Below are 27,631 nucleotides of genomic sequence, written 5' to 3' on the forward strand. Positions count from 1 at the left end.
CTTACATCATATCATATCATATCATATCATATCATATCATATCTCATATTATATTACATACCGGGTCTTATATTATAGTAAAATAAGACCGGGTCTTATATTAATTTTTGCTCCAAAAGACGCATTAGAGCTGATTGTCCGGCTAGGTCTCATTTTCAGGGAAACACGGTATGTCTTTATGGATAAATGTTTTCAGATTTTTTGGGTAGATAATCAGGAGAAGGATTGCTGGGTCATATGGTAATTCTATTCTTAATTTCTTGAGGAACCTCCACACTGCCTTCCATAGCGGCTGCACCAGTCTGCATTCCCACCAACAGTATATGAAGGTTCCTTTTTCTCCACAATCTCTCCAACACTTGTTATTATTTGTCTTGTTGATGATGACCATTCTAACAGGCCTGAATGACATGTCATTGTGGTTTTCATTTGCATTTCTCTGATGATGAGTGACGTTGAGCATTTTTTCATATGTCTATTTGCCATTTGTATGTCCTCTTTGGAGAAATGTCTCTTCAAGTCCTCTGCCCATTTCTTAATTGCATTGTTTGTTTTTTTGTTATTGAGTTGTATGAGTTCCTTATATATTTTGGATATTAGCCTCTTATGTGAGGCGTTGTTTGCAAAAATCTCCAATTCTGTTGATTGCCTCTTTATTTTGTTGATGGTTTCTTTTGCTGTGCAGAAGCTTTTTAGTTTGATATAGTCCCATTCATTTTTTTATTTTAGCTTTTACTTCCCTTGACTTTGGAGTCAAATTCATAAAATGTGCTTTGAACTCAAGATCCATAAGTTTAGTACCTATGTTTTCTTCTATGCAGTTTATTGTTTCAGGTCTTATGTTTAGGTCTTTGATCCATTTTGAATTAATTTTGGTACATGGTGACAGATAGCAGTGTAGTTTCATTCTTTTGCACGTGGCTATCCAATTCTCCCAGCACCATTTATTGAAGAGGCTGACTTTTCTCCATTGTATGTTTTTGGCTTCTTTGTCCAAAATTATCTGTCCATGTTTATGTGTTCAGACTCCTTTTTTAGTTCATTTGACAATATAACTCTAAAATTATTCTAAATCCCCTTTAGAAAATTGATTTTTAATTAGCTCTGTAGAATCTCAGTGTTATTATTTTAGAATCTAGAATTATAACCTCTAATAATACTAAATGTTGGTTGAAATGTGAAGAAACAGGGTGCAATTTTCCCCAGGTGTGTCTATATATGTATCAGCTTCTAAACTTTCCTTGAAAGTTGATTTTTTTGAAAAACACAAGAACAAATCTTGGACCTAAGCTCATTTTATTTAAATTGCATCCAGCTATGCTAATAATCCAGAATTGCTTGATAATGGTAGTTGCAATTATTTTGGAAATGGTAAGTATGGTGATAAGAGAAAACAAGCAAGTTCAATAACTTTCCACTCTGGTGACAATTGCACATTCAGGCTGCAAACTCTTACAGATAAATGTTACCTTAGAAACAGTTTTCTTCACACCAAAATTATCATAAGCTGTTTGCTCCTATGAATTTAAAATTTTGATTGCTGTTTTAGTCTGTAGCCCGCAGAAACCTGCTGACTCACATGCTTTGCAGTAACTTCTGAAAGGGGAATTCACACATAGGACTAATTCCAGAGAAATCCAACAGATGGCACAAAACCGTTTCTGTGGTATTGCTTCACCTAAGCTAAGGACTTGCATTTTGTCAAGCGCTTATTTTTCTGCGTTTGGAGGTTATTTTCTCTTCTGAGGAAGAAATCTTGGTAAGTAAGCAGGCTTTTGTGGCTTTTTCAAATTATGGTATAATTACTTCAAACAAGCAAGATCGTGTAGGAAATAGTAATGTTTCTTTGATACTTTTACAAGGTGATTTTAAGTTTTGTGTGTTTTTTTTTAAGATATTGCAAGTGTCCTTTCAAATATACAAAAAAAGATAAAGATGTGGCCATCTTGAAAAGATGTAAAAGTAACTAGCATTTGTAGTCATAGTTAAGGGAAAAAACTAACCGATGATATTTATTTCTTTGGCTTTTGTCTACATTTTCTCTTCACCTTTTCTAGTTCCTTGTTTTCAGTAATACCGTAGTTTATGCCACTGATAAGGCACCTATCACATATATCTTTATAGTAGACATAAGTGTTTGATCTTCCCTTTCACATGGTTCTATAATTGGTTATTTGTATCTGTCACTAATTTATAAGCATTTTGAAAGCAAGGATTCTCCAGTACTATTCGTATTCATATCCCCAACACGTAACACCCAGCAAAGTCCTGGCACATAGTACACTCTGAATAAACATTCATTAAATGGAGGAGGTGGCAGAGAATGACCTAGAACTTGCTTTTCTCTGGGTCTCAACCTAAACTTTAACAATAAAACAATGTTTCTCTTGCATACTTGTTGACTTAGTAATGGACTCACAGTTAACCTCACTTAATGTTTTTCTCATTTTTCCTTTCTGGTAGTTTTAATTTTCGTACATCCTATTTACCATGGCTTTATTCTTAAAATACAGCTTCTTCCATCTTCTTTTTTTTCCTCCTCTTTTCATTAGATACATTAAAGAAAAAACAAAACTTTTATCTTTTATCATTTTTTTACTTCCTCTAAAAAGAAGTTGTGAACTCTCTGATCTTCCACTCTCATCTCTCTTTGTTCCTCTCCTTTATTTTTTCTTAAATATAAAATCTCCTGGCTGGTTGGTTGAGTGTGTACACTAGGAACTGCTTGAGGGTATAAATGCTCTCAGAGGAATATTTGTGTTATGGGGCAGGGTACTAGTATAAGGGCAGCTGATCAACTTTCCCACATGGTGGCTGTTTCAGTCGCCCAAACACAGACACCATGCAGGGGGACCTTTAGATGGTGGGTTCTCATTCATTAATGTCAATTATCTAGCATCATATAGAATAAGTTTCTCTCCCCCCCACACACATACACAATACAAGTGTGTGTTTTTTTAAATATAAAATATTTTTACATTAGCTGTATTTTAAGACAAGCTTTTTTGACTTCTAAAATTAGAAATTTTGGAAATATACAAAAGCATAAGAAAGAAAATTAAATTTATGTGTGATTTAGAGATCCAGAAATAACCACTATTAGCATTTGATATATTTCTTCCCATTCTTTTTCCCCTAGGCTTTGTGTATATGTCAAGTTTTAATTATATTTTACAAAATTAGAATCCTATCACATGTACAATTTTGTATTCTTTTATTCACTTGACATTATATTGTAGACATTATTTTTTTTCAAAAGTGCAGTATTTGAGGCTGTGTACTATTCTTTGTTATGAGTGTGCCATAATTGATAAAACCATTTTCTACACTAGACATTATCTTTTTTGTTTTCCGTTTTTCATCATGTCATGAGCAACCTCATAGTAATATTTTTATGTGTATCTCTGATCATTCCTTTGGAAGCAAATTCTGAGAACTGGAATTGCTAAGATAAGGGTAAGCATATTTTTAAGGAATTTATGTATGTGACTAAAATTCAGAAAGGTTGTGCTAATTTTTCATTTTTGCCAGGAGTAAATGAGAGTTCTTATTTCTGCCTCCCTCTCCCACTTGAAAGGACCCGTTATAAATGATGCGATTTCATTGGGCCAATCCAAATAATCCAGGACACTCTTCCTATTTTAAGGTCAGCTGATTAGCAACCTGCATTCCAACAGCAATGGTAATTCCCTTTTTCCATGTAAGAGCAGATTCACAAATTGGAATTAGGACGTGGATGTCTTTGTGAAACTAGTATGCCATCATAGTCCAATCTGCTTGGGGATTTCAGTCTTCTCTCAGTTTCAGCTCCCTAAAGCCTTCCCTTCTTGTGTGTGTGTGCGTGTGTGTGTGTGTGTGTGTGTGTGTGTGTGTGTGTGTTTGTGTGTTGAGACTATTCAGGATCTACTGTCATAGGAACTTTCACATATATAATACAGTACTGTTAATTACAGTCACCAGGCTTCACTTTAGATCCCCAGAACTTAGTCTTATATCTGGAAGTTTGTACCCTTTGACCAACATTTCCCCATTTCTCCTCTCTCTAGCCCCTGGAAACCACCTTTCTACTTTCTGTTTCTATGAGTTTGGCTTTTTTAGATTCCACATATAAGTGAGATCATAGAGTATTTGTCTTTCTCTGACTTAATTTCACTTAGCATAATGCCCTCAAAGTCCATCCTTGTTGTCACAAATGGCAGAATTTCCTTCTTTTTAATGGCTGAATAATATTCCATTATATATATTTCACATTTTCTTTACCCATTCATCAGTGGACCTAGGTTTTGTGTTTTGGCTATTGTGAATAATGTGGCAATAAACACGGCACTATCTTTTAGGTAGTGATTTTATTTCCTTCAGATATATACCCAGAAGTGGTACTGCTGGATCATATGATATTTCTGTTTTTAATTATTTGAGGAGCCTCCTTACTGTTTTCCATAGTGGCTGCACCAATTTACATCCTCACCAACAATGCTCAAGGGTTCCCTTCTCTTCACGTCCCTGCCAACACTTATCTCTTGTCTTGATACGTAACAGCCATTCTCGCAAATAGAAGGTGATATCTCAATGGGGTTTTGATTTACATTTCTCTGATGATTAGTGATATTGATCACCTTTTCATGTCCCTGTCAGAGATTTGTATGTTTTCTTTGGAAAAATGGCTAATTAGGTCACCTGCTCATTTTTAAATTGAATGTTTTGTTTTGTTTTTTTGCCATTGGGTTGTATGAGTTCCTTATATATTATGAGTTCCTTATCAGATGACATGGCTTATAAATATTTTCTCCCATTCTGTAGGTTGACTTTCCATTTTGTTGATTGTCTCCTTTGCTGTATAGAATCCTTTTAGTTTGATATAGCCCGACTTGTTTATTTTTGCTTTTGTTGCTTATGTTTTTGGTGTCAGATCCAAAAAAAAATCATTGCCAAGACCAATGTCAGGGAGATTTTCTTTGTGTATCCTTCTCAGAGTTTTAGGGTTTCAGGTCTTATAGTTAAGAGTTTAATCCATTTTGAGTAAATTTATGCGAGTGGAGTAAGTAAGATAGGGTCCAACTTCATTTCTTTACATGTGCATATCGTTTTCCCAACACCATTTATTGAAGAGACTATTCTTTCCCCATTGAGTATTTTTGACTCCCTTGTCAAATATTAGTTGACAATTTATGCATGGGTTATTTCTGGACTCTCAATTATGTTTCATTGGTCTTTGTGTCTGTTTTTATGTAAATACCATACTGTTTTGATTACTATAACTTTGTTTTTTCTATTTCTGTGAAAAATGCCTTTGGAATTTTTTATAACAATTCAATTGCATTGAATTTATAGATGGCTTTAGGTAGTATGGTAGTATGGACATTTTAACAATATTGATTCTTCTGATTCATGAACACAGGATATCTTTCCATTTATTTTCATCTTCTTCAGTTTGTTTTATCAGTGCCTTTCTGTTTCAGTGTACAGGTCTTTCATCTCCTTGGTTAAATTTATCCCTAAGTATTTTATTCTTTTTGATGCAATTGTAAATGGGATTGTTTTGTTTATTCCTTTTTCAGAGAGTTTGTTGTTAGTGTACAGAAACACAACTGATTTTGTAGGTTGGTTTTGTATCCTGAAACTTTACCGAATTTGTTTATTCGTTTTCTAAGAGGTTTTTGGTGGAGTTTTTAGAATCTCTCTATATAAGGTCATATCATCTGCAAACAGAAATAATTTTACTTCTTCCTTTCCAAGTTGCTTTTTGTTTCTTTTTCTTACCTAATTGCTCTGGCTAGGATTTCCAGTATATGATGTTGAATAGAGGTGGTGAGAGTACTTCAGTTTTTATCTGGGTTAATCATTGTGTGATGGAGAGTTGGAAAGTGGTGGTCTATAGAAGGAAAACTCAGTGATGTGACCCACTCACATCAGTACCATTGGGGTAAAAGAAATGCTACTAAATTACCTGGTTGTTACTCAAACTTTGTGTTTGAATCAGAGACAAACAGAGAGAAGGACAAAATTTCGTCATACCTTTCATCAGGGAGTCTATTTTCCTGAGACAAAGCTTAAATATGCTGGTTTCCTTAACACAGCTCAATTACTTTTTCGTGAGTGTAGATGCTTTTGGATCCTGCCATTAATTTTTCATCTTTCTTTGCTTTCAGTAGCAAAGTGGGTTTTCAAGCATTTCTGTGTTTTCTTGGGTGTTTTGGAGGACAATTGGGAGATGCTGTATGGGAGGAGAAGTTAAAAGGATCTTTTAACTATATGCCATTTTTTAAAAATTAAAGTATAATTGGCTTTTTAATAAACCATATGCCATTTTGTAATGATACTCCCCCAACCCAGAAGAGTGATTACTCTTGCAAATAATGGTTCATTGAAACCCTATGTATCTCTTAACTATTTTGGTGTTTCCCTCAGATAATGAACAGTGGATCTTTTTGTTAATAAAACTGAACAACTAGTCAAAATCTGCTCTCAGTTAGTCCTTCTACATAAGACCCTACTTAAGAAATGTTGTTGTCTGCTCTTGTTCCCTGGGGGCTCCTAGATGCTTTTTTTGGTGCAGATCAGATCCTAAATGGGATCCAGTGAGCCTCAAAGTTCCAACCCTTTGCCCTGGTGGTAAAAATGGGGTCTGTGGGCTCATGCACTTGCCTTCACCTCCTCAGCCACGCAATCTTTTCTTGTTCACTGCTTGTCACAAACATCAACATCTATGCTATGTTGTAGTGCAGTGAGACTTTCTGGGCTCTGGGGACACTATTATCTCCTACATACAGCAGCTTTAGCCTTCTAAATTCTTCATGTACTTTTTAATATTTATCTATCTTTTCCTGTTTTATCAGTGTGTCAGCTGTGGTTTGATGTTTACAAATTATCAAGTGCTGAATCCTGTCTCTCTGAATTTGTTGCTTCTAGTCTAATGTGAACTGGAAAAACACACATCCATTTTTATGGGAATTATGTCAAAACTGGGATCCTGTGACCAGAAAGAGTGGAGTATATATGTTATCTCACTTGCCCCTCGCAAGCCTGTAACAGTACTTCTAACTTCTACCTGTAGGTGATTCCAGGAAGGTGTGATTGTGGACACTCTGGTGTAAGCACAGGATGCTATCCTGTGGCCACCACAGCTGCTGCCATTGCTGCTCTCAGGACTCCACCGTAGGAGTTAGGTGGCATTATGACTGATAGAGAATAAAGACATCATTGAGATTTTGTACTTAGTAAGTGGCGGTTTGATAGCAATTATCCAATCTTTATACATGTCACTGTATATTATATTTCTAGAATTTGGATGCACATCTAGATGCTCTGAAGAACAGCAACAACTCTTTGGGAGGTAGCCACTTCAACATCATGACCAAGGACAAAGACTCTATTGTCAGAAGATTTCATTTTGTTTACATCGTAATCTTTATAGTTGGAACCATAATCCAGTCCTCTGATGAAAGTGAATTTGCAGTGGACATGTCAAACAGCGGCCTTACTCAAGTTCCGAAAGGCCTACCAACAAAAACCCAAGTCTTAGATATGTCTCAGAACTACATATCTGAGCTTCACCTCTCTGACGTAAGCTTTCTCTCAGGGCTGAAAGTTTTGAGACTTTCCCATAACAGAATCCAGTGCCTTGATATTAGTATTTTCAAGTTCAACCGGGATTTGGAATATTTGGATTTATCTCACAATCGATTACAGAAGCTATCTTGCCATCCTATCACCAATCTCAAGCATTTAGACCTCTCGTTCAATGATTTTGATGCCCTGCCTCTCTGTAAGGAATTTGGCAACTTGACACAACTGAATTTCTTGGGATTAAGTGCTACAAAGCTACAACAATTAGATCTGCTACCAATTGCTCACTTGCATCTAAATTACATTCTTTTGGATTTGGAAGGTTATTATGTGAAAGAAAATGAGGCAGAAAGTCTTCAGATCCTAAATACAAAAACACTTCACCTCGTTTTTCACCCAAATAATTTTTTCTTTGTCCAAGTGAATATATCAGTTAATACTTTAGGGTGCTTACAACTGACTAATATTAAACTGAATAATTACAACTGTCAAGTTTTTATTAAATTTTTATCAGAACTCACTAGAGGTCCAACCTTACTGAATTTTTCCCTTAATCATGTGGAAACAACTTGGAAATGTTTGGTTAGAGTTTTTCAATTCCTTTGGCCCAGACCTGTAGAATATCTCAATATTTACAATTTAACAGTAGTTGAAAGCATTGATGAAGAAGATTTTGCTTATTCTGAAACAGCACTGAAAGCATTAAAAATTGAACATGTTACAAACAGAGTTTTTCTTTTCTCACAGACAGCATTATACAGAGTGTTTTCTGAGATGAACATTATGATGTTAACCATATCAGATACTCCTTTTATACACATGCTTTGTCCTGAAACAACAAGCACATTTAAATTTTTGAATTTTACCCAGAATGTTCTCACAGACAGTATTTTTCAAAAATGCTCCACTTTAGTTAGATTGGAGACACTTATCTTACGAAAGAATGAATTAAAAGACCTTTACAAAGTAGGTCTCATGACTAAAGATATGACATCTTTGGAAACACTGGATGTGAGCTGGAATTCTTTGGCTTATGATAGACATAACAGAAATTGCACTTGGGTTGGGAGTATAGTGGTGTTAAATTTGTCTTCAAATATACTTACCAACTCTGTTTTCAGATGCTTACCTCCCAGGGTCAAGGTTCTTGATCTTCAACATAACAGAATAAGGAACATTCCTACAGATGTCACTAGTCTGGAAGCTTTGCAAGAACTCAATGTTGCTTTCAATCTTTTAGCCCACTTCTCCGGATGCGGTAGCTTTAGCAGCCTTTCTGTACTGACCATTGACTACAATGCAATTTCCAACCCATCAGCTCATTTCTTCCAGAGCTGCCAGAAGATTAGGTCTATAAAAGCAGGGAACAATCCATTCCAGTGTACATGTGAGCTAAGAGAATTTATCCAAAGTATAGGCCAAGTATCAAGTGAGGTGGTAGAGGGTTGGCCTGACTCTTATAAGTGTGACAATCCAGAAAGCTATAAGGGCACCCTACTAAAGGACTTTCACGTGTCTCCATTATCCTGCAACACAGCTCTGCTGATTGTCACCATTGGGGTCACTGGGCTTGTGTTCGCTGTCACTGTGACTGTCCTCTGTATCTACTTTGATCTGCCCTGGTATCTCAGGATGGTGTGTCAGTGGACCCAGACCCGGCGAAGGGCTAGGAACATAAATTTAGATGACCTCCAAAGAACTTTCCAGTTCCACGCTTTTATTTCATACAGTGAACATGACTCTGCCTGGGTGAAAAATGAACTGGTTCCATGCCTAGAAAAAGAAGATATACAGATCTGTCTCCATGAGAGAAACTTTGTTCCTGGCAAGAGCATCGTGGAAAATATCATCAACTGCATTGAGAAAAGTTATAAGTACATCTTTGTTTTGTCTCCCAACTTTGTTCAGAGTGAGTGGTGCCATTATGAACTCTATTTTGCGCACCACCATCTCTTTCATGAAGGAACTAATAACTTAATCCTGATCTTGCTGGAACCCATTCCGCAAAACAGCATTCCTTGCAAGTATCACAAGCTGAGGGCTCTTATGACAAAGCGAACTTACTTGGAATGGCCCAAGGAGAAGAGCAAACGTGGACTTTTTTGGGCTAACATTCGAGCTGCTTTTAATGTGAATTTAACACTAATCACTGAAAATGACGTGAAAACTTAAAAAAAAAAAGTCAGGAAATCCAACTTAGAAACCATCATAAAATTGGAATCTGATGAACACTATGGTATTAAGTTATTGTCTAGATGGTGGCTGCGTTATCTCTATGTGTTCTGGAAAAGACTTAATGATAGTTGTATTTCAACCCATCTAGGGAAGCAGGTTGGATATTGAGGTGGTGCTCAAACTTACCAATTACAGATAATTCTTATGGTTTAACCATTCTTTTTCAAATTGAAACAGTCTCTTAAGTAAATGCTCATTCAAAGACTTTTCCTCTCCCTCTTCTTTCCCAAATGGATTCTGTGTGAGCAGGAGTTTATGGAACTTCATGGCGGCAAGGAAAGAATAAACCTCAGAACTGTATGCAGTGGTCCTTGGAGTGTCCTATGCATTCTCACTGGCCTTGTTACCAGAGATTGAAAGGGTCCTCGATAAATGTCACAGGAAGGAATTCCAGGACATACCAAAATATTAATATATGCAAACAAAGCCAAACAAGCCAAGGATTTATTAAAAGGAAGAAAATATTACAGTATACTCTCAAGATGGCATGAAAGTGGACAGGTCCAGGAAAAAAGGCAACCGCACTGAAGAACAAAGAAATTTAGGCAGGTGTTCCCAGGGCGTTCCCAGGACAGGTCTTTACTGTTGATGACCACTCCTTCCTGTCAGGAGGTAGAATTCCCTTGTAGGAACTGTCCAGACGACACTGGAGGTGAAGATTTTTCCCTGCCTGCAAGGCTAATAGCGTTAAAATCCATTACAATTAGCTGTAGCAGCACCTTTTCTTAGGACAAATCTCATCTCCTCTTTTCTTTGTTTCCCCTCACTTACTCCTTCTCCTCCTTCTCTTTCTCTCCCCTCTCTCCCCATGGTGGCTGTATGAAAGTAACCAGTTGTGGAAAATAAAGGTAGCTTTTTTCTTCACATCTGAGTAACACTTTATTAAATGTTTCACCTACCTACATAAAAATGCAGTAGTTTGTATGTATAAAGGAAAATATAGCCTTAGTCATAGGCTGTTGAGGCCGAAGACTTGGATTTACCTACTTGCAAGGAAACTCAGAGCTAAATTTATTTGTAGCTGGTTATTGAACAGTACTTTTCTGGTTAGAATTTTGGTGAATGCCTCAAAGCTGACAAAAGACACATTTTAAACAGAGGTATTAGACACAGCCAGGCTGAACTTACTAAAAAATAGCAAAAAGAGATCAGTAACTATCAGCCCATATTACCTATCTCCAGAAGATAAAATTCAAAAGGGTGACAGGGAGTCATTAAGTAGAGGTTGTAGACCTATGGGGAGATTGCTTTGGATTTCTCCTAAAGGCAAATGAGAGGGGCTCAAAGCATAGTAAAAGAGTAGTTTGGCAGCCCACGCCCAGCTTGAAAGCTTGCAGAGTATCAGAAATGCACATTCAAGTACAGAAGACAGGGTACAGTATATGAGATATCTTGGAAGAGCTTGATGAGTGTCTCCTGGAGTTTTGGGAGTGGGTGGGCATTGTGAACATAGAGATTGGTAAGTAATGCTTTACAAATATAAGTGCTTGATAAATATTGACTGAATAAACAAGCACTTCCCTTCTGGAGATTTCCAAAGGCAAGAGGTTGCCTTGGGCAGTCCAAAATGGCAGAATGAGAAGAGAAAGGAAGAAGTCATTGCAATCTGCTCTTTCATTATTTGGCATGGCAAATTTCCAGTGCATTGCTGGGATTGAGTTGTCATGATGAGACCTCAGCTATCCTGAAAGCCTTTTATGCAAAGGGACTATAGTGATAAAAGGCCACAGGGTTATGAGGAAGAGGTGTATGGTGCTGGTGTTGTGTGTGTTGGTTGCTGCAAGAGGCCAGAGAAAGTGCCACTTGCATCAAGGAACTGTGCAATACGGGATCTGCCTGAGACTTCTGAATAACACACACCTGCATCCTGTGAAAGAGCCAACATTTGGACTCTGCCATAGTAGCAGGCAGAGAAACGATGGCCTGTCTGCCTTATACAATGGCTCACTGCAGGAAAATTTGCTCCTCTCTAACACACTCTTCCCTTGGGGTGGCCTGGGGACATCCAGAATATAAAGAAGGCAGAGAAGATGGAGGAAGAGTAAAGACACTTGTTACCGAACTCAGGTTCAGTGCCGCTTGCCGCCCCTAGAGTTCAAAACACTAGAGTGACAAGGGTTGGTGAGGAGAAAAAGTGTCCTTTAGTCTAGATGCCAGCAGCTAGGGAAGATGGAAGACTCATGTCTAAAAAACCACCTTCCCCGAGCCAAAATGATTAAGAGGTTTCATAGGCAGGTAGATGGGAAAGAACAAAGGAAAGCAGGCCTCAGGGCTGATAACTGAGAAGTCGTCCCCTGGACTGTTCTGAGGCCTCAGGTCTGTCTCAATGTTTCGTTACATCTTACTGTCTACAGCCGGAAAGTTATCAGGACAAACTGCCAGGGAGTTGAGATCAAGTCCCGATACCTGGGCACCTGAAGATTAAAGAAGCCTTTTTTTTTTTTAGGTTAGGATGTTAATTAGTAAGGTACGGGTAGCCTTGAGAAAGGGAACCAATGGAGTTAGTTAATCAATGAGGGGGAAACAAAGAGAAAACAGCTGACTATCATGACAAATCAAACTGTAAACTGGTTAAGTTTGATTACGTTGATCTACCGAATTTCACCCTTAGACACAGACTCTGCTCCTTCCCCACTTCCCTGCAAGAAAGGCCTGAATTCGGGCAAAGCAAAATTTTGAATTAGGTGTGAGACTGATGTTAATTTGGACTGATCTGGACCTTTTAATGAATGAAATAGAGGTACAGTTACTAAAATGAGACTTACCACTAAAATCTATGAGATCTGCCCAAAATTCAGGATAGATCTTGAATAGGTCCTGGTAGAGGGAGATTCAGCAAAATGTGGTTATAAGGCAGTGGTTAGAAAAGTAAAGCCCTTTCCTTCTGGGCTTAATTCATTCAATAAACCAGTTTCTTTATAAATAACTGTAAAGAAATAAACCTTAATGAAATTTGTTTTACCTTTGTTTTAAATGTAGGTTTTTTCATTTTTTAATTTTTTTAATAATTTATTAGTTAAAGGTGTACAAGACAAGGTAATACTTAGACGTTCATCATTTATATCCCTCACACTGTGAACCCCCCCTCTTAATTAGAGACATCCTTAGTCTGCATTAGCCTTTCCTTGCTCTTCAGAGAGCACTGACTTTCCTTCACAGGCCCTCTCCCAAATGATAAAATTTCCTCAGCCTCTGTCGGACTGTTTCCTAAACTAAAATAATAATAATTAATAATAGTAATAATAGTAATAAAATTAAAAACCCACCAAAAAGACATCCCTAAAACAAAAACAAAATAGCAAACAACATTCACGCCTTCTAAATGATTATGTATTTTAAAATGGTTTCAGTATTTCCCACAAAATATTCTTGACTTTGAAATTACCGAATTTTGACATTATAAACTAGAATTAAACAAAACCTACAGTTCTTTCACATATGAAAACACCCACACATTTCAGACATATGAAAGCTCTATCATAAGAGATCACTTTGTTTCTTTAGGTAAAGATTTTCTATCTCCAGGAATCCTGGTTCCTCTGTTGAATTCTTCCAGTTGCAGGTAGCAGATACCAACTTCAGAAAGGAGGTGCTTATTTCAAGGATACAGAGAGGTCTCACAGAACCCAAAGACTGAGACACAGCTGAGCTTAAAGGAAGTTTGGAAGCAGAAACAGTAAACTGCCCAAACTTTCTCTCTGTCTCTAATCTCTCCAACCCAGACCAATTAGCTGGGAGTAGGGATGAGGATTGAGTAGGGCAAGTGGGATTGCCTGCCTTCATGACCAGTATTGAGAAGGATGGTTTATTGGCTAGTCACTACAGCTGCCATAACAAAATACCACAGGTTGGGTGGATTAAACAACAGAAATTTATTTCTCACAATTCTGAAGCCCCGAAGTCCAAGATCAAGGTGTCAGAAAGTTTGGTTTCTCTGAGGTCTCTCTCATTAGCTTGTGGATAACTGCCTTCTCACTTTGTCATCAGATGACCTTTTTTATGTGTGTACAAATCCCTGGTATCTCTCTTCTTATGAGAACACTAGTTGTATTAGATCAGGGACCCACTCTGGTAACCTCATTTAACCTTAATTATCTCTTTAAAATCCCTATGTCCAAATACAGTCACATTCTACGGTACTGGGGATTAGGGCTTCAATATAAGAATTTTGGAGGGGACACAGTTTAGTCCATAACAGATGACTTATGCAGATAAATTGAAAAATGTTTTGACAGAGATATTTAGTTGTCACTTATAACCATTATTACTTTATTTCATACTGGAATGTGCAAGCTTTATCAGGGAACCTGACACCTCAGCTATAGACTACATTTCCCAGCCTCCCCTGCAGCTTGATGTGGACATGTGACTAAATTCTGGGCAATGGAATGTAGCTAGAACCTAAGTGCCACTTTGGTTCATGTCTCTAAGAAAGATAAGCATGGATTCCTTTGTACCATCCACCTTTCCACTGGATAAGAGACAAGAACTGGAGGAGCCATCTAGAACTTGGAGATGAAAGCCACATGTTGAGGACATGCTCCTCATCCTACCATTTTGTGTTGTCCAAGTCAGCCTCTCATCATGCCCTGAACTGCTCGTCTCTTATGCGAGAGAAAATAAACTTCCATCTCGTTTAAGCCACTATACTTTTGGATCCCTTCGATACAGCATCTTTCTTTATCTGCATCCTCATGATACATTTACAACAGTTATAAATAACACCAGAAATTGATTCTTTTACAGTTCTAGAAGCCAGAAGCCCCAAAACAACACGTAAGGATAGTTGGTTTCTTTTGGAGGCTATGAGGGACATGTCCCATGCCTCTCTCCCAGTTTCTGGTGGTTGCCATCAATCCTTGGCATTACTTGTCTTTTAGCTGCGTTACTCTAATCTCTGCCTGTCTTCACATGGCGTTCTCCTATAAGTCGCTGTCTTCTTTTCTGTCTTTTATAAGGTTAATATCATTGAATTTAGGGCCCTCCTTAATCAAGTATGATCTCATCTTGATCCTTACCTTCATAATATATTCAAAGAGCCTATTTTCAAATAAGGTCACATTCTGAGGTTTCAGGTGGACATGAAAAATGTTTTCGTGGTGGTGGGGAATATTACTCATTATCCTGGGATTGCATGGCTGTCTCTGATGACATGGAGACAGCCAGTTGTGGCAATAGTGGGAGAGGGGAAATGCTATTTGGGGAGAGAAGAATAATAGGAGCTGCTTGGGAAGCCAGAGGTGCAAAAAAGGGAGAGATCGGCAAAGAGAATAAATGAATGGGTGAGAGAGAAGGGGAGATAGTGACTGGATGACTGCGATGTAAGTGGGAGACAGTATACATTTTAATGAGGAGAACACATAAAACAATGCTGGGAAAGGAGGAAGTCAATTTCTGTGGAGATTTCTGGAGATTGATTTAATTAGAAAGGAGTGAGAATAAACTGCAGGCAGTGAAAGAGACCTAAAGGGATTCCTAAAGCCACTAAGACTTTCTGAGGGTTTTTAATTATAGGTAGTTTATGAGGAATGTCAACAAAGTCTAAATATGAAGTTTTTACTTTCTTCCAGTATCAACTGGATTCTGAAATTCTCCCCCTCTTTAATTAAATTTATTGGGGTAACATTGGTTAATTAAATTATATAGGTGTCAAATGTACATTTCTATAATACATTATCTGTATATTGCATTGTGTTCACCATCCAAAGTCAAATCTCCTTCCATCACCATATGTTTGACCCCCTTGAACACTTTTCTATCTCCCCCTTATCCCCCTTTCTCTCTGGTAACTACTATACTCTTGTCTGTGTCGATGAGTTTTTGTTCATTTTGCTAATTGTTGCTTTCAGTTTTATATCCCACATATGAGTGAAATCATATGGTTCTAGACTTTTTCCATCTGATTTATTTCACTTGGCATGATATTCTTAAGATCTATCATGTTGTTGCAAAAGACAGTATTTCATCTTTTCTTATGGCTGAGTAATATTCCATTGTATATCTGTACCATATCTTCTTTATCATCTATCAAAGCACATTTCAGTTGTTTCCATGTCTTGGCCACCATGAGTAGTGCTGCAATCAAGTGTTGAAGAGGTTGTGGGGGGAAAGGAACCCTAATACACTGCTGGTGGGAATGTAAATTGGTACAGCCACTATGGAAAAAAGTATGGAAGTTCCTCAAAAAATTAAGAACAGAATTACCACATGATCCAGCAATCCCTCTTCTTGGTATCTACCTGAAAAATTTGAAAACATTTATTTGTAAAGATATACATACCCCTATGTTCATTGAAATTCTCCCCTTCTTGTTCTTTAATATCTCAAGCAGATTTCATACTTCTCCAGTCCTTTTGAGGTCTTAATAGTGCAATCTACTTTAAAATGTTTAATCTCCAACTACACCTTGAACTCATTGCCTTTCCCCATCTCATAGGCTAGGCTTATGGCTCAGTCTTGGTACATATATGGGTGGGGGTGGGGGTCGTTAACCTGAGACACATCATGCTCCGTCCTCTCCCAGATCTAACTTCCTGATGTTGAGACCAGGGATGAAATGTATGAAGGCAGTTATTCTTTACTGTGATTATGTTAAGGTACAGCCTATGCTGCCAAACCCCACACATGGGCTTCATTAAGAAACTTCTTTCTTTCTTAAATAATAGTTCAAATATAATTAAGAGGTCTAGGGTAGGTAGCTATCTCTACTCCACAAAGTCATTCAAGGGCTCAGGCTGATCAATTGGCCCTGTTTTCCATAGCTCTTGTCTTTAATTCCAGCCTCCATTCTCCTTTACATGGAGTCACAAGAACGAATGAAGTCCTCTGCTTTCTCTGAGTATAAGGACCAAAGAAAGCTGAGGTGGAGATATATCACATTTTCCAGGTACTTGACACCACAGTCTCTAATTGCCTGTTAGCAAGGTTGCTAGTCCCTCTGCTCACTTACATTTCTGAACTCCCAAGGGTACATGTAATGTTCTCAAAGACCATTTGTTCACAGAGGGACCACTCTTGGTGGGAGCAGGGGATCCTGCACATTTCTGCCTCAAAGCAAGTCTCCATCTGAGGAAAGAGATATCTAGTTTCCTTGTCCAGTCTCTGTGAGTGATTCTATTGGTACTCCCCCTTCACTTGGTTTGGGAAGGAAGGGATGTCACCTCTCCCATGGGGGGAAGAGGCTGCAGACTTACATCATAAACACTGCTGATGATTTTCTCACTGCCCTCCCCAGCATTCTTAAGTGGCTGGTAGTCATAGGATAACTTCCAGTCAATACCCTATTACATAATCAGTAGAACCAGCAGATGAGAAGGGGAACAAATTACATGACCAATGAGCAACTTAAAAATCTATCCTAAATTTGAATTAAATAATCATTTAAAATATATGATTTATAGTAACAGAAGAAAAGGCAGAGAATAATGGTATGGATTTATGTCCACTGGTTTAGAAAGTCCACTTCATGGAATATAACATGTTTCCCCAAAAATAAGACCTAGCTGGACCATCAACTCTAATGTGTCTTTTGGAGCAAAAATTAATATAATGCCCGGTTTTATATTACATATTATATTATGTTTATAGTAAAATAAGACTGGGTCTTATATTAATTTTTGCTCCAAAAGACGCATTAGACCTGAATGTCTGGCTAGGTCTTATTTTGGCGGAAACACGGTATCCTAAGGAAATAATTGTTTGTACACATTCTTAGGAAATACATGAACATACAGCTTTTTGCAGTGTTTGTAATAACAAATATTGCAAACAACTTAAATACCCAACAATAGAAGACTGCTTAACTACATTGTTAATTAAAATATTTTAAAAATACATTATAAAGAAAATGCAATTATTACTCAGCCAATAATAATAATGCAGTAAATAGATATTTGCTGACATGAAAACATATTTATGATGTGTTATGGATTAAGAACAGCACATTACAAAACAGTATACATGGTATAATGCTCTCTGAGTGTGCATGTAAAGTGTGTGTATGTTTGTGCGTGTGTGTGTAAATTGGTACAAACTCTGAACAGCAATTTGGCAGGAGGCATCGAGAGCCTAGAGCATGTTTGCATGATTGCTACAAAAATGATATTGATATATCTCTATATGGTGAGATTATTGTTGATTTGACTTTTTACTTATTTATGTTTTCTGATTTTTCTTCAGTAAACACTTATTACTCAGATAATAAAAAAATTAAAATAACCAAAAATTATGTTTGAGAAGAACACATGCACATGTATTTATTTGACCTTATAATGGAGAGGAACTTTCTAAACCTAAAAGCAATATAGCAGTGGTCTGCTGGAGCTCGTTTGTACAGACTTGTGAGGGCCAGTTGTTACTATTCAGGAATTTTGTAAGTAGGTCAGTTGGTAGCTAGAAGTCAGCTATCCCAACAGAAATATATACACTGCAGATATCAGCAAGTGCTACAAATCAGGCTTTCTTTTTTTTATAACCTGGTTTACCAGCACACAACTAAATGGCAGTAATAGCAAAGAAAAAAGTCAACTTACTTGTTTATATAAAAATGTATGTATTTATTGCTTCAGAAGATCATGAAAAGATAAATGATGGGGGAAGATGTTTGCAAAAAGTTTGACAGAGGGTTAGTGTCAGTAACGTGAAAGAGAACATATAATTAAATAGTAAAAACATAACCCTGATAGGGAAATAGCTAAATGATGTGAACAGGTAATTCACTAAAGGATACAAATTGTCAATAAAAATGAAAAACCACCCAAAACATTTATAATGAAAGAAAATTAAAATGAAACAATAATGAGATATCACTTTTCATCTATGAAATTTGTGGATCTAAAAACTGTAGAGAATGTGTAAAATGTGAACTATGACACACCCTTGGAGACAGGTAGGTCGGAACAAACTTTATGGAGAGCACTTTGATGGCCTGCATCAAGAACACAAGATACAGTGGTTGCCTAGGGCTGAGGCATATAAGGGAGTTCAGGGTGATGGCTAAAGGGTGTGGTGTTTCTCTTTAGAGTGTTGAAATGTTCTGAATTGATTGTGGTGATGGCTGCACAATGTAATTTCGGTGGGATTCAGTAGATGGCATTAAAGAGCTCCCCCACCCATACACACCCCAATGTTAAATGTGGTTACCTATGAAATAAATATTTGAGGAAGTACTTGAATTTCCTACAGACTGCCAACGGGACAGATAGGCAATCTGTCTCGGTAATTTGTTTCGGTAAGTGACATCTTTTTTATTCTATAAAAGAAAGTATTGGCATAACTAGTTATTGGACATAAAAATCCCAGTCTCTGTGATTCAGTCCTGGGTGTGTTTCTAAGAGGGTTATTTCTGACATGTACTTACTCTGGTTTGAACTAGCATTTGTTTATCAGCTCCTTGTCCTAAGACAGAGAAAGGGGTTTTGCGTGTTTATTTTTTCTTAAATGACAACTGATCTCATGCATGATTGCTTTCAAGAGACACTTTTGAGCTGGAAGATAAATATTTGGGTGACACACATCTCATTGTTTTCTTCTGGAGCGTCTGGTTGATTTCAGGTGGTGTTGCTCTTTATGGCGTTCCTCTCCGTCCATCTCTTTGCAATCAGAATGCTGAGGAAGATGGGATGCAAGTGAATTACTCCTGGAGGAAGTGCTGCCATACAACTCCTCTGTTTTTATGGGCAGGCTTATATAGTATCTTCTCCAGGCTGTTTTAATGAGCTATTTTCTCTTTACTCAGACCACTAAAGTTGTTCTGCGGTGCTCCTTGTCAGGTGGAATTGGAGGTTTCGAAAATGTTTCCTAGGCTTTACCCAATTTCATCAAAAGAGTTGAAAGTGAGTGCGTCTTTACAAAAAGCAAAAGTTCACAAAACCACATAGGAAACAAAGCAGACCAGCTCTTGAACTGGTTCCGATCCTTTGAACCTGTGGTTAATAGCTAGTTGGCTTTGTGTAAAGATTCACTTGATACTTGCTGACTGAATACAATGGACTGGATTGATTGTGTGGGTCATCCAGTAAGACATGTCAAAGTCCTAATTTGATGCCCCCAACGTCTCCCGACAATGGGAATTCAAATGCATTGATGCATCGTATCATATACTGGGAGGCAAAACACCATAATCATGAAAATTGACATAGACACACCTAGAGATACTTTATACTTTTAAATTAAAGCATCTTTTTACTAATCAACTTAGAAATAATCACTCTATTTGGCAGTAAAATAGTTTTGCGGTTCTAATATAGGAGATTCAGTGCTGGTTATTGAACTGATTAAAAAAATACTGATTTTCATTGATTTAGCAAATTTGGTATATAAAATTTAAAGATCCCCTAAAACTCAGTTCCTCGTGTGTACAATAGTTTGACTTCTTAATTACATAAATAAAGATGTTTACTCAATTGAGTACATTGAACTAGTGACTATAAGTGAAAGGGCAAAAAGGTTGTGCAAATAGAAGGTAGTTGAGTCAATTAATTTTTCTAGATATAAAGCTGAAGCCATGCTTTCATTAAATGCTGGGGACAGGCAGTTTTATAAATGTAAATCTTTGTGGTGATTGCTGTTGTTAAGGAAATGAGGACAATGCTTACCTTGCTTGTGGTTTCACTGTGCACTAAGCCCTCAGGTCTTTGCAGAGGGTCCTGTCTCTGCCACTTGTCTCTTGTCACTCTGTGTCCCATGCCTGACTGTACTGATCAGTCTTTCTTGAACTCTGGAGTTGGCCAGAAGGTAAAAAGATTCCCCAGATTTGGATTCAGGCTTAGGATTCAGTAAGAAACCCTAGTTGAATCTTAAGCCCAAATCACTTTCACATTGACCTACTTTTACCAGGTAGTGCTGTTTTGAGATATCAGGCACTGGCTTAGGCGATAATTGAGTATTATTTTGATTCTCATTTAAGTACTTCCCTTTTTTTAGGAAGCTAGAGAGGAAGAATTGAGAAATTTCTGGGACTTTCAGCCAAATACAAAAAATGCCTCTGTTACTTTTAACATTTAATGCGTGTCCCCTTCCTTGCACAGAGTCTTCGTGACTGATGATGGAGGGGTGTACCAGGACTTCTCCTATGTCAAAAGAAATCAGAATAAGAAGGGATCATTGGGCAGCTCTACAAAAGGGTAAGTCCAAACAATGTTTCAAAAACCAGATATATTTGCATACATAATTTGGGGAACTTTTGCAACCCAGGGTTGTTTCCGGGACATCAATTAAAGTCGTCCTTCGGAATCTGTGGGGGATCATTTCCAGGACCTCCCTCAGATACCAAAATCCTCAAATGCTCGAGTATTATATAAATTGGTGTGGCATTTGCATATAACCTATGCACATCCTCCTGTATACTTTAAATCATCTCTAGGTTAGTTATACCATTACAATGTAAATGCTGTGTAAATAGTTTTTGTACTATATTGCTTAGGGAATAATGACAAGAAAAAAAATTGTCCAGACCTGTTCAGTACAGATGCAACCATCTTAGGCCTAACTATATAGTACATGTCAGCAACAGTGTAACATTTTTTGAATATTTTTTTTTGATCCGTGTTTGGTTGAATCCATGAATGAGGAATCTGGGGATACGGGAGGGCCAACTGTATTTAGGTCCTTCTGTGCCCACTGAGAGATGCGAGAGGATATGTGACGAGGAATTTGACTTTGCTGACACTGATGGCTTGTTTGTCTAATGCATCTCTGGGGATTTTGAATAAGATCCTGAAAATCTGTGTAGTACTAGCTCCAAGTACTGAGGATGAGGGGTGTAGTGCTCTTCAGGGTTCATCCCAATGTAACTCCCTCTGGTCTCATGTGCCACTGGAATAGTGATAACAAAATCGTATTTGAGCTGTAGAGTGGGTTGATAAGTAGTGCAATAAGCATAACCTGGAACAAAATATTTCATAGGGAATAAATCCATATTTGATGAATGAATGGGAAAAAAAGTTTTCTGAATGAGAGAGAGAAGGAAACCTTTCCATGCTCACCCTTGTCACTCTCAGAATAGAATCCGTGTAGGATCTTGGCCCTGACTTCTCTCATCTTTGCTCAGTCCTGCTAACACTGACCTCCTCACTGTGCCTCAGACAAGCCCACCTCGCTCCCATCTCAGGAGCTTTGCACTTGCTTTTTCCTTCGCCAGAAATGCTTTGCCCCAGATCTTCCCATAGATCACTCATTCACTTCATTCTGGTGTCTAGCCCACTGCCATCTTTTCAGAAAGGCCCTCTCTGAGTAATCAATCTTTCAAAAGCCATCACCCACCACTGTTACATACCTGCCATTATTCTTGATTAAGTTACCCAGCCTTATTTTTTTATATAGCACTTATCACTACATGAAATTATGTTTAGTCATTTATTTTCTGTCGCCCCGCTAGATAATAAGCTCTTTGATAATTAAGACTTTACCTTGTTTACTGCTTTATCTACAGTTCCTAAAAGATGGCCAGTAGGTTATCAATAACTACTGAATAAATAAATGCATGAACGAATGGATTTTCTGAGAGACTGTTTATCATGATCTAATTACCATTTGAATAAGATCAAACTTAAGAACCAAACCATGTGTGGGTAATAAAAGGTTATGTGAAAAAGAGTCTGAATTCAATGACATGGGAAAGGAACTCTCAAGAAAGTCATGGGAAAGTACTTGTCAAAAGTAGAAAGTATACCAGGATGGCTGGTTACCTCAGTTGGTTAGAGGGTGGTGCTGGTAGCACCAAGGTGGCAACCCCGCATAAAAAAAAAATCCCCACATTAAAAAAATCCCCGGGCCGGCCCGGTGGCTCAGGCGGTTAGAGCTCCATGCTCCTAACTCCGAAGGCTGCTGGTTCGATTCCCACATGGGCCAGTGGGCTCTCAACAAACACACACACACAAAAAGGCAAAAACAAATGTAAAAAAATATATATATAAAAAAATAAATAAATAAATAAAAATAAAACCCTTTCTTAAAAAAAAAAAAAAATCCCCGCATAAAAAAAAAACCCGCATTAAAAAAAAAAAAAGTAGAAAGTATACCAGCTGTGGATCCCAGCTTGAGTTCTAAATGGATTGGGGTCAGAGGACTTTGTGAAACTGTAAACCCATCTGTATTCCTTTCGTGGGGCTGCTGTAACAAATTACCATAAACTCGGTGACTTAAACCAAGAATTTATTTTCTCATGGTTCTGGAGACCAGAAGTCCAAAACCAAGGTGTCTGCAGGGTTTCTCTCTCTTTCTCTCTCTCCTCTGCCAGCCTCTGATGGCTATCGGCATTCCTTGTCTTGTGACTACATCACTTCAACTTCTGTCCTGTCTTCATATGGCCTTTTCCTTGGTGTCTCCTCTTCTGTCCCTGTCAAATAGCCCTCTGCCTTTTTCTTATAAAGACACTTGTCATTACATTTAGGGACCACCTGGATAATCCAGAATGATCTCCTCATCCCAAAATCCTTAATTGTCTCTGCAAAGACTGTTTTTCCAAATAAGGTAACATTCACAGTTTCTGAAGATAAAAACATGATTAGGAGGTGGACATATCTAGTGCGGAGGGGCACCATTTAAGTCATTATACAATTAGAGGTCATATAATTCTTTATCAATATGTGTATTTCCCTGGCTTCAGGGTCTATGATTCCAAAGACTGTAGCCTTCATTTTATGAGACTCTAGTAAACAATGTTTAATGTCAGCTATGCCTAATGTAATGGCATTATTTCATGTGGATTTCTTTTTCCCTAGAATCTGCATCTGTAACAAGATTCTCTGAAGAATAGCAACTGCCTTTAGGAATATCTAGTGTTACGAAATGACTAAAACTAATTCTACCATCTTCCATTTTGCCATCATCTTCATGTTACTACTTGAGATCAAAATCCAGTTATCTGATGCAAGTGACTTTTTAGTTGACAGATCAAAAACAGGTCTCACCCATGTTCCAAAAGACCTATCTGTGAAAACAACAACCCTAGATATATCACAAAACTGTATATCTGAGCTTTCCGCTTCTGACATCCTATCATTATCAAAGCTGAGGATTTTGATAATTTCTCATAATAGAATCCAGTATCTTAACATCAGTGTTTTTGAATTTAACCAGGAATTAGAATACCTGGATTTGTCCCACAATATGTTGGAGAAGATTTCTTGCCATCCAACTGTGAACCTCAAGCACTTAGACCTCTCATTTAATGCATTTGATTTCCTGCCCATATGCAAAGAGTTTGGCAACCTGTCTCAACTACAATTTCTGGGTTTGAGTGCCACACAGTTACAAAAATCTAGTGTGCTGCCAATCGCTCATTTGCCTATCAGTAAGGTTTTATTGGTCTTAGGAGACTCTTATGGGGGAAAAGAAGACCCTGAGAGCCTTCAAGAGCTGAACACGGAGAGTCTGCACATTGTTTTTCCCACAAGTAAGGAGTTCCACTTTATTTTGGATGTGTCAATCAGCACTGCAGTAAGTCTGGAACTATCAAATATTCAATGTGTGCTTCATAATAATGGATGTTCTTATTTCCTAAATGTTCTGTCAAAACTTCAAAAGAATTCAAGGCTATCAAATCTTACTTTAAATAACATTGTAACCACTTGGTATTCTCTCATTACGATCCTCCAGTTGGTTTGGCATACAAGTATAGAGTTTTTCTCAATTTCAAATGTGAAACTACAAGGTTACCTTGACTTCAGAGATTTTGATTATTCTGACACTTCACTGAAGACTTTGTCTATACACCAAGTTGTCAGTGATACGTTCAATCTCCCACAAAGTTATATCTATAAAATCTTTTCAAATATGAACATCCAGAATTTCACAGTGACTGGTACACAGATGATGCACATGGTTTGCCCATCACAAATGAGCCCATTTCTGCATTTGGATTTTTCTAATAATCTCTTAACAGATACGGTTTTTAACAATTGCAGAAACTTGGCTAGGTTGGAGACACTTAATTTACAAATGAATCAATTGAAAAAACTTGCAAACATAGTTGATATGACCAAGGAGATGAAATCTCTACAACAACTGGATATAAGCCAGAATTCTCTAAGTTATGATGAAAATGAAGGATATTGCTTTTGGACTATAAGTTTATTGAGCTTAAATATGTCTTCAAATATACTTACCAACTCAGTTTTCAAATGCTTACCTCCCAGAGTCAAGGTTCTTGATCTTCAACATAACAGAATAAGGAATATCCCTACAGACGTCACTAGTCTGGAAGCTTTGCAAGAACTCAATGTTGCTTCCAATTCTTTAGCCCACCTTCCCGGATGCGGTAGCTTTAGCAGCCTTTCTGTACTGACCATTGACTACAATGCAATTTCCAACCCATCAGCTCATTTCTTCCAGAGCTGCCAGAAGATTAGGTCTATAAAAGCAGGGAACAATCCATTCCAGTGTACATGTGAGCTAAGAGAATTTATCCAAAGTATAGGCCAAGTATCAAGTGAGGTGGTAGAGGGTTGGCCTGACTCTTATAAGTGTGACCATCCAGAAAGCTATAAGGGCACCCTACTAAAGGACTTTCACGTGTCTCCATTATCCTGCAACACAGCTCTGCTGATTGTTACCATTGGGGTCACTGGGCTTGTGTTCGCTGTCACTGTGACTGTCCTCTGTATCTACTTTGATCTGCCCTGGTATCTCAGGATGGTGTGTCAGTGGACCCAGACCCGGCGCAGGGCTAGGAACATAAATTTAGATGACCTCCAAAGAACTTTCCAGTTCCACGCTTTTATTTCATATAGTGGGCACGATTCTGCCTGGGTGAAAAATGAATTACTGCCAAACCTAGAAAAAGAAGATATACGGATCTGTCTCCATGAGAGAAACTTTGTTCCTGGCAAGAGCATTGTGGAAAACATCATCAACTGTATTGAGAAAAGTTATAAGTCCATCTTTGTTTTGTCTCCCAATTTTGTTCAGAGTGAGTGGTGCCATTATGAACTCTATTTTGCGCACCACAATCTCTTTCACGAAGGATCTAATAACTTAATCCTGATCTTGCTGGAACCCATTCCAAAGTATTCCATTCCTAGCAGCTATCACAAGCTCAAAACTCTCATGGCACAGAGAACTTATTTGGAATGGCCCAAAGAGAAGAACAAACATGGACTTTTTTGGGCAAACCTAAGAGCATCCATTCATATCAAGTTGATGAAGTAAGCAAAAGAAATAGCTCACACATACATCTAACAATATTCCTCTTTTCACCCTTGTTTTTGGAAGGTCCAACAATGATTATTTTGCATCAACACGAATCTAAACACGATTTTGAATTTATGAAATAGATAAAAATGTGTACTCTCAGGCCCCAGTTCATTATTTATACGTGGTAATAAAAATTAATGAAATAATATAAATTTGATTTAAACAGTTAATTTCTAACATATGAGGGATTCACCTGTTTCATTGCTAGGAGAGAGTTGATTGAATTTATCCTGTAATTAAGAGAACCACCTTTTAAACAACTTCAGTGATGTATGTTCCTGTGTGCCGGGGTTAATACTAGAAAACTCCACGTCTTTAACACCTGTAGCTGGGTGTGTATAGCAGATTTCTATAGCTGATGGTGCATTCCTCTTTTCCACTCAGCATTTGCCTCTATGTTAAAGGCTGCTGATTGCTAATGTTGGAGACTCTTTGTCTTAAGGGTTTTCTCCCTGACAATGAAAACCCACTTGGCCCACATAATGTGCGATTCAGAAGCACTGCAGGTTGTCCTTGGAAGCAGCCCTCAAGCAACGGTCAGAAAGAGAATTGGTGGATAAATGCCCCAACTTTCTTGCCTGTTTGGGGGAATAAATCTGGGGGTGTACTTTACATTCTTCCTGAGTTCCCCAGTAGGGTAGAATTCTGATTCTCCACAGTAGAAACAACTTGTTAAGCATTCTTAACTGGCTTCTTTTCTATTCTTATCTCATCCTCATTCCTCCAAGGGTGTTTCCTGAGATCACCTCTGAAATAAATGATTTGTAGTTGAATGCTTGTCTCAGAGTCTGCATCTGGGGAACCCAAACCAAGAGTCTGTTACATCTCAGGCCAAATGGAAATTCTGAGTCTGATTTTCTATGGTTGGAAATCTGGCTGAGATTCTAGTTGTCTGAACAGGCATGCATGAGAGCCTTTGTTCTTTTGATTAGAAGGAGCAATAGAGTCCACATGTACTGTTACTGTATATAGCATCCCTCCCTATCTTTGAGGAACTATTTAATAGGGCATGAGCATATTGGAGCAATGCAAGAAAATGGGCTATATTAGATTTTTTGCAGCTATGTTTTATCAGATATTTTTCATACTCATCAAATACTCTGTCTACCCTTTTACTCTGGCAGCCAGTTCTGGGCAGTTGTAGCCTGACAGCACCTTATCATAGCTGCCCCATGTATCTCTCACTTTATACCTTGTGCCTTCACTAACACCACTGCACAGGATGTTTGTAGAAGCTTGTTCAACCATTCTGGTATATGCACAAAACTGGAAGTGCCAGGGATATCTACTGGGGAGGTCCTTGACCAGTTAGGGGATGGAAGCCATCAGATAAATAGTCCTATCTTTTATTTTGGGGTAAAAAAAAAATGAGGCATAGTCCACTGATGGATTTTACCTAGACTTATTGTGGTGATCATTTTGATATACAGAAGGTGCCAAAAAAAAAATGCATACACATTTTAAGAAAGGAAAAAACCTGTTTTCAAATTATGCTGATGGTAACCACTTTGAACATCTCTTGTAAGTGCAGAAATCAAATGTGTCTTATATGCATCATATATGCATTTTGCTATCGGTATATATTATTACGATTTTAATATAGTTTTTTCCTTTCTTAAAATGTGTAGACATCTTT

General features: G+C 37.8%; 3 protein-coding genes across 5 annotated transcripts in view; 2 read left to right on the forward strand and 1 right to left on the reverse strand.

Annotated features, from left to right (window-relative positions):
• Positions 1-27,631, reverse strand: part of FAM114A1 (family with sequence similarity 114 member A1) — a 132,811-nt gene that overhangs the window by 75,139 nt on the left and 30,041 nt on the right. The window lies entirely within an intron of this gene.
• On the forward strand, positions 1,618-26,760 carry TLR6 (toll like receptor 6). Of its 3 annotated transcripts, none has more exons than XM_081053991.1 (2): positions 1,618-1,759; positions 7,282-10,659. In XM_081053991.1, exon 2 carries the CDS (start codon positions 7,351-7,353, stop codon positions 9,736-9,738), a length of 2,388 nt encoding a protein of 795 aa, XP_080910117.1. In that variant the 5' UTR covers positions 1,618-1,759; positions 7,282-7,350; the 3' UTR covers positions 9,739-10,659. The 3 variants fall into 3 exon arrangements, with proteins under 3 accessions (XP_080910117.1, XP_080910118.1, XP_080910119.1); XM_081053992.1 differs by having other exon boundaries at positions 1,694-1,759; positions 7,055-10,659; XM_081053993.1 differs by lacking the exons at positions 1,618-1,759; positions 7,282-10,659 and adding exons at positions 20,853-20,924; positions 23,523-26,760.
• TLR10 (toll like receptor 10) overlaps positions 1,649-27,631 on the forward strand; it is a 45,443-nt gene continuing 19,460 nt past the window's right edge. The window contains 2 exon segments of the mRNA XM_081053848.1: positions 1,649-1,759; positions 20,829-20,924. The gene's annotated coding sequence lies outside the window, so the exon portion shown is untranslated.

This window comes from Rhinolophus hipposideros (assembly GCF_964194185.1).
Source record: "Rhinolophus hipposideros genome assembly, chromosome: 1".
Classification (NCBI taxonomy): domain Eukaryota; kingdom Metazoa; phylum Chordata; class Mammalia; order Chiroptera; family Rhinolophidae; genus Rhinolophus; species Rhinolophus hipposideros.

Bases quoted from the DNA above. Each gene is read 5' to 3' on its own strand.
- TLR6 (XM_081053991.1), top strand. From the start codon at position 7,351: ATGACCAAGGACAAAGACTCTATTGTCAGAAGATTTCATTTTGTTTAC.